This window comes from Erigeron canadensis, chromosome 8 (genome assembly GCF_010389155.1).
Source record: "Erigeron canadensis isolate Cc75 chromosome 8, C_canadensis_v1, whole genome shotgun sequence".
In the NCBI taxonomy this organism is placed as follows: Eukaryota; Viridiplantae; Streptophyta; class Magnoliopsida; order Asterales; family Asteraceae; genus Erigeron; species Erigeron canadensis.
The window spans coordinates 34454561-34468478 of NC_057768.1; the positions used below are offsets into that span (position 1 = coordinate 34454561).

A 13918-nucleotide genomic window follows, 5' to 3' on the forward strand; every position below is an offset into this window, starting at 1 on the left:
AAAATATGATGAGATAGAGTACAAATACAAATTAAGTAGAAACATATAAAATATCTTTAAGTTTCTAAAACAACGAATTTTTTATTGTGCCAAATGGAAACACGACATATTCGAATTATAATTTAATTTCTTAAAAACTATTGTAGCTAGTATATTTTGAATGAAACCTAATTTCATTGAACAATAATAATCCAATTTTCAAAATAAAGAACTTTTGGAATATCAGTAAGATTTCAACATATTTTGAAAAATTTTCAGTACCTTTTCATGTAGATCAAAATTTAGCCCAATCTGTTAAATCACCAACTACCAAATACAAAATGTAAAATGTAAACAAACACATTTTTTTTAAAAAATATTTGTCAATGCTTCTCCTATTTAATTTACTATAATGGGTTTGGGTGGTTCACTTCATATGCAATAAAATCCTAAAATACCAAAATAAGTACATGCAAGGTTCTATGGTGTAGTGGTTAGCACTCTGGACTTTGAATCCAGCGACCTGGGTTCGACTCCCGGTAGGACCTTTTTTTATTGTTTACTCTTTTTGGTCATAAAGAAATTTTAGGCCTACTGTTGATTTTAAATAACAAGATCCAATAAGTTATGGACTTAAAATAATAATTTTGGTTATTGTATTGTTGCAAATTGTGGGCTTGTAGGCATAGTCTTGGGCTTGGGGGATTATAGTAGCTAAAAGAATTCAATTACACAATGATCCAATCTGACTAGTGATTTTATACTTGTTCATACTTCATAGTAATAGTAATAGGATTAATTAACATGCATTCACATTGATATGGGTCCATAAGTCATAACTCGTAACAATGATTGTGTTCATACACTATTACACTTGGACTAATTATCCGAAAAGAATGGACTAAATATCTAAAAGAATGACATTGATGGTTAAATACATCATTTTTTATATCATAAACTTATGATGTTTTGAATTGGCCAATGAACGTGCCACTACTTCTATTTGAGCAATCCATTAAGCTATGAGTATACAACTTCTAATGATAATCAGTTGATTACTAGTCCCACAGGGTTAGGTCTAAATGGTTGCTCTAGGCTCGGTCCTTGGCTTACTTTTGGGGCTAACTCTTCTTATTCTTTGACCCGATTAGAACCCCAATATGCAAAACTTTAAGTTGAGAAATCGGTAATAGAAGATCAAATTGATATTGATATAGATATAGTAGATAAAAGTTTTCGAACGATAATATATTCTGCTCATACATGAAAAGACAATCTTTAGGTAGTAAACCTCCCAAAGTTACATGTTTTGTGGGCTTCCCTCATGTGCATATATGTCTTGGTGAAGTCATGTTCTCAATACTTATCATACATTTGGCAGGATCCAGATTCCTATTTGCTGAAGTATTTTTTAAAAAAATTTCAGTAGTCTTCATGATAATATGTTTCATTTATTAAATTTATTTTTTAGTTATTTTAGTATTTCCTCACACTATTTGATTGTCTTACTCTTTTGTTTGAAGTTTCTGTTTTTAAAGTGCTAGTATACGATGCTGAAATTCCTTTTCATTGTTATTATCATATGTCATTATCCTTAAGTCAACCTCAATAACTATATAGTAATAAACAAATTTCTAAACCATTTACTCTATACTTAAACCTTAACTTTAATAACTAGTGGTTATATCTTCTTCTACTTTCTTACAAAGATTGTCACATTCAAAACCTCTTTAGACTAACATTTTTGGTGTTAAAATATAGATCATGAAAAATACATAAATAACACAATCTATATAACTCGTACTATATATGTAACATTTGCAAAATTTGACTTATTGACTAGATTTGACTTACAAATAATTTTAATTAAATGTAAATGAATTTCGTGAATTATGTGAATTCTCGAGCGTTTTGTCAGAGTTTTGGGCGTAACGTTAAGTTTAATTATGTTTACGAATTCGTTTTGGTGTTTAAATGATTAACGAATAGCTATTGATCAAAATTAACAGAGTGGGAGCCTCAAAAATTTGATCCCATTGCCGGCCCCCTACTCCCCCACCACCACACAATCTCACATTCTTCTTTCCTTACCCCATTTCAACATAATATCTCTCTTTCTTCCATTATTCCCTTTTCTCCATTTCATCTACCAAAGATCCATCATAAGTTCCCACTTAATCTTCCCAAATTTTGTGTTTTAACATTTAATATAACTAGATCTAATAACCCTAATAATAATCATCTTCAAAATCCAAGAATTTCCAAGCTTAGAAAGTGTTATTCCATTTTGTTCCCTAAATCCGAATTTGCAAGTCTTGGGTTATTTTTGTAAGTTAAATCTCTCCTAGATTCATTATTTTATATTTGTAATTATGTTTTTGATCTTATACAAGAGTTCTTGGGTCAATTTCCGGGTCAAAACTCAAATGGGTCAAAAACTAGGGTTTTGGTTATGTAATTGGCCCAAGATCGAAATTGAGACTTGTTGGGATGAAATGAAACGAATTTATGAGATGGGCTATGTTTAATTATGTCCAAAATAAGTTATTTACACTTGAAATCGGGTCTTGAAGCTCCTTAAGTCGAATTTGAGATTGTTAGGGTTTCTTAGAGTTACAAAATGGGTAAAAACGATTTTTGAGCTAAATTGTGATGTTTGATTCAAGTATTTGGAGTGGGTTATGTTTATTCACATTAGAAACGTCAAACATTACTTAAATTAAGTCTTGGAATCCTTTAAATCATACTCTAGGTCGAATTAGGGTTAACAAGTGTGAAATAGGTCAAAAATGGTTCCTTGGGCAGGAATTGTCAATATAAGTCAATTTGTGTAATGAATTACCTTCATTAATGCTAAACTACGTTTATTTATATTCAATTTGAGTCTTGAACCTAACAAAATCGGATTTCAAGTGTCAAATTAGGGTTTGGATGTTCTTGGTCAATTTTGACTTTTTAGTCAAACCATTCTTACCCATGTTACTGTCTGCTTCCTTCCTTTATGTCTTTAACCCGTTTAATCCTTGTCAAGTCGATTCTTAACATCCTAATCTCGTATCAATCCAACAAACATCATTTTGATTCATATGATCGAACGAGTCCTGAATAATGAAATTATGAACGTGTATTGATATGCATAGATGTATAACTATAGGTTGTGATCGTGTGACGAATATTGTACGCTTATGATGATTTTTAACTTGATTTTTCCGATCAAGGTGAGTTTCGTAAACTCTCCTTACTCAATTGAGATTCGGGCTGAAAAATGTACGTGCTTGTTTAATTGTTGATTGATCGATTGATTGATTGTTAGATTAATGTATTGGCTTGTTGCTCGGTTAATTATGCTTTCTGTTATAAATACACGTTGTGGTTTGGATAGTTGTACATACATGGAAGACGGTTATACTTTCAATGAGTAGTAGATGTGGTGGGAAGGCTGTGGGTGACCATATATATAAGCATCGATGACTCCTTGAAAGTAGAACCATATGAAGTGTATGTGCATTGTGTTATTGGTTGATGGAAAACGTTTTGATATGGAATGGGACATAGGATCTTGCATGATAATATTTTCCCCCAAAACGTATTATAGATTTGTGATTTGTGATAACAATTAATTCCATGTTGATGGCATAACGATAAGTCCGCGATTTGTGGCATAACGTTGTTGTTAACGATATTGTTTAACGTGTATCTTGTATATGGATGCTTAGTTGGAACGTATTTTGCGCATTTGAAATATATGTAAGTCGTGCCAGAAACGTATTTCGCGCATTGTTTATCATGTAAGTCGTGCCGGTTTATCGCGCATTATTTATTATGTAAGTCGTGCCAGAAACGTATTTCGCGCATTGTTTATCATGTAAGTCGTGCCAGTTTATTCCGCATTGTTTATCATGTAAGTCGTGCCAGTTTATTGGCCATTATTTATTATGTAAGTCGTGTCATTATAACTATGATTGAACGTAAACGTTGACTTGTATTGATTTGTGATAACGTGAAACCTTTTAAGGTTTTCTTGGAACGTGATTAAGTATTCTAATCCTCGTATATCGCTAACGGTTGATATCCCGACACACTTGTTTCCTATTACTTGTCCCTACGAACTCACCAACTCTACGTTGACGCGTGTTAGTACACTTTTCAGGTGACAAGTTTGCTCAAAGACGTATTGGATGATTGATTACTTGATTATGCTAGATTTGGCCTTGAACGTGGACTTCTTGGATCCGTGATTCGTTGTTTACCGAATAGGGGTTATGCTTATGTGTAATCCGGTTACTTGCATCATTGAATGGTTCGTATGGATTACTTGATCCTTTTTATGCATTTAGATCCACTCTACATAATTTCCATGTCGTGTTGTGCTATTTGTGTAACCCTCATGATTCCGCCTTGTTGGGGTTTTACAATATACAAGTAATAATTAAAGATCATAGGTTGAAAAGTTATATATTTGGGATACGTAAAATTACCAATATACCCTTTTTACCTATTTATATTACTTATCCTTTAACTTTTAAAATACATATATTCATTTACGTTAATTACCTCACTACTCGTTGTTACTGTCATCACCAACACACCACCATAACAGGATTACACGGGTACCCGCCATATAAAGCAAAATTTTTCTTATCTTTGAATAACATGAACATAAAAACCTTATCCAAAACAATAAAAAAATCCTTCATACTCAAAATAACACTCATATTTTCCTTATCCAATACTTCTAATACTATCTTATAAAACATATTGTCTTTTTTTAAAATCTCAATTAAGGACTTGACATGGCTAATATATCTCACTTTTTTATTCGCTAATTTAAACATCTCTACCTAATATACATATAATACTTTTAAATCTCAACAATTCATTTTCTTCTCACTCCTCAAATATTAACCACTCATTTTTTTCCCTCATTCATAAAGCATGTTATTCCTCTAATTCATTCAAAATCTTTTATCTCAAAAACCGTATATTGACAAATTATAAAAATTGTATAAATGTTCTTAAAACTTCACGCTCTTTCATTAAAGATGTGATTCGAATTACTTTCGATAAATTTTTAAATCCGAGGGCGGAGCCCGTATGACTAAGGCATTTGGCTATCATACTCTATGACTTGACCTACCCCCACCATCTCACCACCGCAACGCGCGGACACCATCTCTCGTTGGATAATAAAACAATAATATAATTATAATTTGACTATATAATGTTACTAGCGGATTTACCCGGGTTTAACCCAGGCCTTTTAATAAAAATTATAAAACTAAAAAATATGAATTTAATTTTTGTTATAAATATATTATAAATCGATATGGAGATAGTAAATTGAATAATACAATAATTTATAAATTAAAATACCTATTGCATTAACAAAACATAAAAAGGATATTATACTATCTTGTAACTTATTACTTTCTATTTTGCTTTTGTAACTCCAAGGTCTCGAGTTCATGCCTTGGTAGGTTCTGCTCGACGGTATTTTCCAATAGAGTAGGTGGTATGGTGAGAAAGACTATTAAAGATCCGCTTAGTGCGGGACCCTTATTGCCCCTAATTCACACGTTACCTCTAATTCTATATCTCTAAACACAATCAGACAAACACCTTACCAAGATCTAACACACAGTCACTTCTTTCTCTCCTTCCTATTTACACACACGCATATCGATTCCCCCACTATTTTGTATTATTATCACTGATGTTATCATGCTAAAATGTATGATAACAACGTTAAATAAATTGAAAAGTTGTGATAAGTTATTATGTAAATAATGTAACTAAACGGAAACAAAACTTGTAATAAAATAAAAAAATCCTTTTACATCTTTAATAAAAGTATTAATCATTTAAATAAAGAAAAAAAATTCTTTATTATATAATATTACAAATAAAATGTCTTTTTTTATTTTCTTAATATAGTAGCCATTTTAATTTTTAAAATTATTATTGTGTTAGTTGATTTATCAATTATATAATTATTGTGTTAATTAGTTGAATTATTCTTTGTTTGTAATAAAAATTTATAAACTTTAAATAAGCATTTAGTGAGCTATTTTTAATTAAAAATATTGTAAATTATTTATGACATCATAATTATAATAAAGATTTTTTAAAAAAAAATGTAGACTTGCCACATCATAATAATATATTTTTACTATCATTCATTCATTTAATTATTTTTTATATTTATTTTTTAATTAATTAAGGATAAAACAAGTAAACAACTAAGAAAGTAAACTCTTTTATTTAGAAAATTTTTTTTTCAGATTTTTAATTATCTTAAATGAAATACTATTTAATATATTTTTGTAATAACATTAACCGATTAATAGTAAGTTTTTAAATTTATTAAAATATGTAACTTATAGGTATTCCGTGTGTTGACACAAGACGTAATGTTATGTATTATACTCGTATTATTAGAGTAATATAATATAGTTAATTAATTGAATTGATTAATTATAATTAATTAATAAAAAGAAAAAAGCTTGGTCAGCCGTTTCATTTGACGCCTTTGTGTAATCCTCATTAATGGAGTCAAACGCTTCCCACCGGAAATAGCCGTCCCCATTGACCTCCTTCTTCTTCTTTCTTTCATTATCCTTTTTAGAGAGAGAAACACCTTTTTATATTCTTTCTAGAGAGATATAAAACCAAAATGCGTGCTGTACATCCTCCCAATCACTCGGATCCCGCCGCCGGTGATCATGCTGACTCACCGGAGCTTCTCCGGACTTACCAAACTTGGAAAGGAAGCAACGTACGTTTCCTCTTTTTAAATTTCATTTGAATACATACACATATATATATATATATATTATGTATGTATGTGTATATATGTAAAGGGTTTTGTTGTTTGGATCTTATAAAGTAACCCCATGTAGTTAAATTCATAACTATAGATCAATTTGCTTTAAATTTAGGATTTTTCGTGAAAGTTGATTAAAGATTTGATTTTTTATACATTTATGTGTGTGTTCATATTTTTTTAAAATTTAGGGTTATGATGTGTGGATAATATGAACTAACCCCATATAGTTAACTTCATGGTTTTCAATTAGTATGCACTAAAATTTAGGGAAGTTCTTGAAAATTAGATAAAGATTTGATTTTTTATACTTGGATTTGAAATTGGGTCTTGTAGGTGGCGAGAAAAGTGTTGTTTTTGATCATTATGTAGAATATTATATGCTGTTATTTGTGTGGTTAGCAAATAGAAACATTCTTCTTTATACATTTGTAGTGTTTTAGAAGTAAAGTTAATGTGAACTAAACCTTTATTCATGAATATAGATTAGCATCCTTTAAGCTTGATAAATTATGTGAAAATTAATTAAAGATTTGATCTTTTTGGATTTTTGTTAATGTGCAGATATTTTTTCTTGGAGGGAGGTTCATATTCGGGCCGGATGTGAGATCTGTATTTCTGTCAATGTTTTTAATAGTTGCCCCTGTTGTAGTTTTCTGTGTATTTGTTGCAAGAAAGCTAATTGATGATTTTTCTGATCATCTTGGAGTGTTGGTTATGGCTGCTCCAATTGTATTTACATTATATGTAAGTTCCCTCAACTCGTTTACATATCCTATGTTATCTTAATATTCGTATGGAAATGTTGGGACATTTGGTTACTGCTATATTAGATGTAACAGGATTGCACGTATTATGATCAGGTTGCATAGTTTTGTTTGGCGTGCTTACTTAACTCATTGCGGATAAAAAATGTCTTGTTATAGTCTACGACATTTTATAACCTTTTAATGATAAGCATTTACATAGTCATAGATGGATAAAGGTTCAAGGCACTTGTGTTTGTATCATCGGAACTAATTCATGCGAACTTCAGTATGAATTGATCTTAGATTTTGGTATAAATCATGATCTTACTAGCAGATAAAAAAGGGACCTATGTCTGAGGTATATGCTAGTCTGAGTATTTAAGGATTTGACATAGCATTATGAGTATCTAGTTTGAGTAGCTTTGGAGATGTGGTTATATTAATCAAGTATATTGTATCTTTAAACATTTAAAGGTTTTAATATAACTAGAGAAGTTTCAGATTTCATTTGCATTAGTTTTGGACTTCTGGAGTATTCTTTGACAATAATGATGTAATCCCCATTCAGAATAGGGAACTATGCTGTTATGATTGTTTATATTGCGCTTGGCTCTCATGACTGATCTGTGGTGAGAGTGTGGTATCTTCTTTCGCATGCAACTGAGTGGACAAGAGTATTGAAGTCAACCTAATATTTAAGCACTTAAATTTGGTATCATTTATGTTTTCATTCAAGAGATATGTATCTGTTTATTAAATTTTTGGAGATTTGGAAATCTAGTATTTAGGTTACTTTTGGAAATAAAAAATGTGATCAAGCAAGATGGAAGTATGAGTGCATGGAGAAAAAGTTGTTCAATTTGAGTTGTGAAATTTAGTTTCAAATCGCAGTCAAACTTTTGCAGTTTTGGTTTGCTTAAGTTCTCTTTTGGTCAATGCCAATTAAATTACTATTACTTTGCTTATATAAGTTTTAGGTTCAGCCAATACCGCATTTCCATATAAGTGTCTTTCTATAGAGTAGGCAATTTTGTATGTTATGGGAGATAACTAGATGGCATGCTAAATAATTTTCTTTCTGTCAGCTGTGTAGTTCTCATATAGCTTTATGGGCTTGAGATGTTCCTTTACTTATCTGGTCAAAGCCTCTCAACTTAGAGTCAATACTAACCAAAGCTGAAAAAAAGATTTTTTGAATTGAAGTTGTTACGCGAAGAGTAGAAAAAGACTAAAGACATGGAATAATTACGTTCCAGACTTTACAAATTTACCAACATTGAGCACAGAGTTTTGTATCTTAGCTGTATGAATGAGTCTCCATCAAATCAGAACTTCATAAGTTCATATCACTCTGATCTTAATTTTGGAAAGTGCACCCAATTTAAGGAGAAATTTCCAAGCTAAAAGTGACATTTTTCAAGGTTTCTCATTCTCCACTACTATAAAGCATTAAGGCAAATGTTTTCCTTGGATAAAGAAGACGGTGGCATAAAATAAAAATTCACGTAGAAATAGGAGATATTTGTATATATCTGCTCAATGAATATTAGGGATGTAAGATTTTTTATTAAGGTTAAATTTTTCTTCTTGGAGAATTAATGTATTACGGAATTTGGTCACCTTTACCGGTATGATAAGATTCAGGTTTGTTGGTCGTGCCTAGAGTTAAGACTATTTTCTTTCAGTTTGTATAGTTCCTTAGTGGCTGTAGTTTTAGACTTAGTCACTTTCAGAATATCTGTCTACATACCATTTACAGTTGTGATCTCTGTCAAAATGATGTAAAAGCAAAATGAGTTTAAGAATTAAATTTAAAATTTAATGAGACACATGTGCTGTATGGTTTTGCAGGTAATAGTCCTCCTTCTAATGACTTCTGGAAGGGACCCTGGTATAATTCCTCGTAATACACACCCTCCACAACCAGAAAATATAGATCTGGGTATAGAACTTGGTCCAGGTCAAACTCCGCAGCTACGTTTGCCCCGGGTTAAAGAAGTGATTGTCAATGGGATGACTGTAAAGGTCAAATATTGTGATACCTGCATGTTGTATCGACCCCCACGTTGTTCACATTGCTCAATATGCGATAACTGTGTAGAAAGATTCGATCACCACTGCCCATGGGTTGGCCAGTGTATTGGACGGGTAAAGACTTTTATTTTATTTAACTTGACTTCTTTCCCTGTGATACAGTAGCAGGATTGACAAAATGGGTCGGTTGGGTAATGGGTCATGACGGGTAACTTTTTGGTACATACCAAAAATTTAAAACCAATCGGGTCAGGCTTACCCAAAACGCTTTGTTCATAATTTAGTTGACTCGAAATCTGATGGAAAATATTGTTCTGTTTCAATAATAATGTAAACCTTTTATGCATTACATTAAGCTGCCCGTTAAATATAGTATATGCCATGTATCGACTCATTCATAAGAAAGAGTTTGAATTGTGACCCCTGTATCATAGTCTCAAAACTGAATCTGCTGAAGAAATCTTTCTGACTTGTTACTTTCGATACAAAGTGATTCACTTTTGTATCCATGCTTCTTAGCTCTAGCTTTCAGTTTAACAATGACAGTTGCAAAATTACTTTGAGAAAATGAACTTTTTTTGAGTTAGACCTGATTTGAAGCATTTATTTCATCTTGCTTGTGGCAATCAAAAGATTTTGTGACCATGCACTTTGTTTTCTAAATAAGCGCTACTTGCCAATTTACTCAAAAGAAAACCCTAGAAAATCATGATTTCCAATAGCTTATGGTTTTCTTCTGAGAATTTTACAAAGAAGGCAAGTTGATTAATGTATTGGATACCAAACAGAATGGATGCTCTGAAAGTTAAGTATGAAGCAAAATGATTACTTTAGTCATCTAGTGTAGCCTAGTTCAAGGTTGAAAAGGGTTGACATGTTTGGTGATAATTATTTTTCTGGATGCAGCGTAACTACCGCTTCTTCTTCATGTTCGTATTCTCAGCAACTCTGCTTTGCATATATGTTTTCTCCTTTTGTTGGGTGTACGCCATAAAGATCATGCACAGTGAAAACACTACTATTTGGAGAGCATTAATCAAGACTCCTGCATCAATTGTGTTAATAATCTATACTTTCTTATGTGTTTGGTTTGTCGGTGGCCTCAGCGTCTTCCATCTATATCTTATCGGCACAAACCAGGTACATAGTCATATCTTTTAGGTCTACTCCTTTGGAACAAATAGCAAAGTGGAGGTGTTAAAATGGGCAGGTTGGTTAACAGGTCGAAAAAGGATATATATGTGTGAGTGTGTGTGTTTGTGCGCGTGTGTGTAGGCATGGGCAGTACTGGGTTGACCAAGAAAACGTTTTTGGCACCTGTTACAAAGAAAAAGCTCTAGATATGATTCTAAAAAATGTATTACACTATTACTACAATAATAAAGTAATAGTTTTTATTACATCAAGCAATTTTGTAGAGTTTACGCTTAATAAGTACACCTATCTTTGATTTTCATATTTTACCTATTACTGATACAACTTCTGTTTTGTATAATCTATCAGTCGACATACGAAAACTTCCGATACCGATATGACCGCTCCGAAAATCCATACAACAAAGGTATTTTTAGAAACTTCATGGAGGTTTTCTGGAACAGTATTCCACCATCTAAGAACGATTTCAGGGCATGGGTGCAGAAAGAGCCTGAACTTCCTACTAGAGTCACTGGTGGTAGTTTTGAAAATTCAAATATAGGGAAAGTGCCAAGTGACGTTGAAATGGGGAACATGAAGGCTACATGGAAAAACGAGGCCGTGACTAGAGAAGGTAGTACCAATGGTAGCGGTGGTAATATTCACTCTCATCCTCGACGGTCTAGCTGGGGAAGAAAGAGTGGAAGCTGGGACTTACAAAATGACATAGCTTCAGTTGCATCAGTTGTTGGACACTCAGGCCGCGTCAGCGGTGGAAGTAGTGGCAGCTTAGGTGGCAGTTGGGATGTGGCAGTTAAATGACAGGTCAGCTTTAAGTGTAAGAAAAATATTCAATGAGTTTGATTTGTACCCTTTTAAGATTTGGGGTATAGTTATAGTGGAGGCCCTTTCATTGTGTATAATTTTTTAACCAGTAATATTTATGGATGTACTTTTAAACTTGTTATTCTACATATATGTTTTCTCTTCAAACATATATGTTATAAGGACACTAATGTGTCAATTTGTATATATAATTGGAAAGTCTATGGAAACAACAAAACAGAGCACACACATGTGAAAATAGGACATTGCCCAACACTCCAACGTGTGAAATGTAAACGAGTATGTTGTTCAGCCTGTTCAGAGTATCAAACATAAACTACTTGTTTAGTTGTGCCTGTATAACTCTGGTGTGAAACTGTGAATGCGCGTACTCACTTGTCACGAAATGTTTATACGCATACTCAGCATGTCACTAAATGTTCATTCGTGCATAATCACATGTATGTGTGTGTGTGTGTGTGTGTGTGTGTACAAGGATGCTATACTATCCTAGATTTTTTTTGTGTAGAGTATATATATGTAGCATGCTTTTAAAGCATGATATTTTCAATTACTAATGTATTGAAAAAAGGAATACCTTTTACAAAACTAGTAAACTATGGCGATAGGAAGAATCTTCAAGGAAAGAATCAAAGGGAGTGATTTAGGTTTGAAGCTGGTGTTGCTTGAAACTGAAGTATTCTTTCAACATATATTCATTCCCATTATAAATTAATATTCTAATCTATAACTACTTTATATAGTTAATATTATAATATATAAGGTATTATACTATAATTATCATTTTCGAATAATGATAAATCTACAACAATTATTATTTATCTATAAAAATGTATATATCTTATTGCACAATTTACAAGTGGATAAAAGAAAGAGAGTAAAAGTAATAATCTCGTAAATAATACTACTAGTAACAAGCTAATTAATATTCTATTGACAATGTCATAATATAAGTTATCAAAACAATTAAGTTATTTTAATAAATATACATTTTGTTAGTGGATCCATGAACAAATATCATGTTTCTAAAGTCATCTTGTGTAAAATAAAATACAAAAAAACTTCATCAAATAATCTTTTATTGTTTTTTTTTTTTTTTAAATAATCAAGAAAAGCTACAACAACTTCTTAAGTAAGGAAAGTACCTATTCTCAAAAACACCATTCACAAGATCAATTCCCTATTGCTTATGCTTCCATTAGCTGCTAAAATTTCAATGCTTTTCCCATAAGGCCTTCTACCTTTGCTTTGCTTTTCCTTCCAAAGTCTTTCATGCTTTTCTCTATTTCTTTTTCATTATAAAAGAGATTTCGGATTCTTATTTCGAAATTAAAAATATTAATGGGAAAGAAATCTTTGTTGGCTTAATGCCACTTTTATGTCATATATCCATTATTTGAAAAGTCTTTTCTATTCAAGTCAAATACAAAGAAAAAATCTCAAAACCAATCCAATTAAAGAAGTGATTAAAAGATTCTGTAATTCATTCTGTCTTTCCATTTATGTATGTATGTATAATTAAGTTGCTAAAACTTGTTTAAGAATTTAAAAAAAGTTATTGATCACCATTAAACCTAATAATAAGCCATGCTTAACGTAGAAAGTGAGTTCAAAACGACGTACTAAGTGGAAAGCCGATAATTCATAAGTGGCCATTTTCAAATTACAGCAGTCTTATAGAGGACTATGGTTAGCAAATCCATTTTTGTATCATGATTTATGCATACATTTATACGGTTTAAAATGTTAGTTAGATTCATAAATAAACCCTTACAACTAGCTAGCTTAGAGATGAGCCATGTATATGGCTAGTTAATCGAAAGCTTCAATCTTTCTTTTCTTCCAAAGTGCTAACTTTTCCTAAAGATGTTTTGAAAAATGATTCATTTGCTAAACTTTTACATTACATAAAACCAAAAAAATCTAAAGAGAATCCAGAACCAAAAGCTAAAAATCAATTGGGTAAGCAAAACAAAGGCAATTGCATTTGTGAGACATATTTATTGCAAATGACTCAACATACTCAAAGCAAAACTTTTAAAGAAACCATAATTCCAAAGCTAAGTTTTAAGTGAAGAAATAATTCTACTTTTACTTTGACAATAATAGTCATTAATTAGAATGTATATGTCCTAATTAAAGCATAGTTTGATGAGTACAACGTTCACCAAATGAAGTTTTATAAAAGATGGTTTTACAATGTGCATAGTATGCTTAAGAAACTTAAGGGATAAGTACAATATGGGATATGTTCCAATTAGATAAAAAGAAAAGGCTTTTAGCTAGCTTGATTCTAAATATCAACTAGTATATAAAGGCCAAGCACATGTTCACTTCTTCAACTTATGACTTA

General features: G+C 31.5%; 1 protein-coding gene and 1 non-coding gene across 2 annotated transcripts; both read left to right on the forward strand.

The window, feature by feature from the left end:
* Positions 1 to 455: 455 nt before the first annotated feature.
* Positions 456 to 527, forward strand: TRNAQ-UUG. Its single transcript has one exon. It is a non-coding gene; the product is annotated as a tRNA-Gln (tRNA).
* Positions 528 to 6523: 5996 nt separating this feature from the next.
* Positions 6524 to 11693, forward strand: LOC122579612 (probable protein S-acyltransferase 7). Its single transcript, XM_043751814.1, has 5 exons — positions 6524 to 6754; positions 7367 to 7549; positions 9403 to 9699; positions 10492 to 10725; positions 11089 to 11693. Exons 1-5 carry the CDS (start codon positions 6653 to 6655, stop codon positions 11539 to 11541), a joined length of 1269 nt encoding a protein of 422 aa, XP_043607749.1. The 5' UTR covers positions 6524 to 6652; the 3' UTR covers positions 11542 to 11693.
* Positions 11694 to 13918: the final 2225 nt, after the last annotated feature.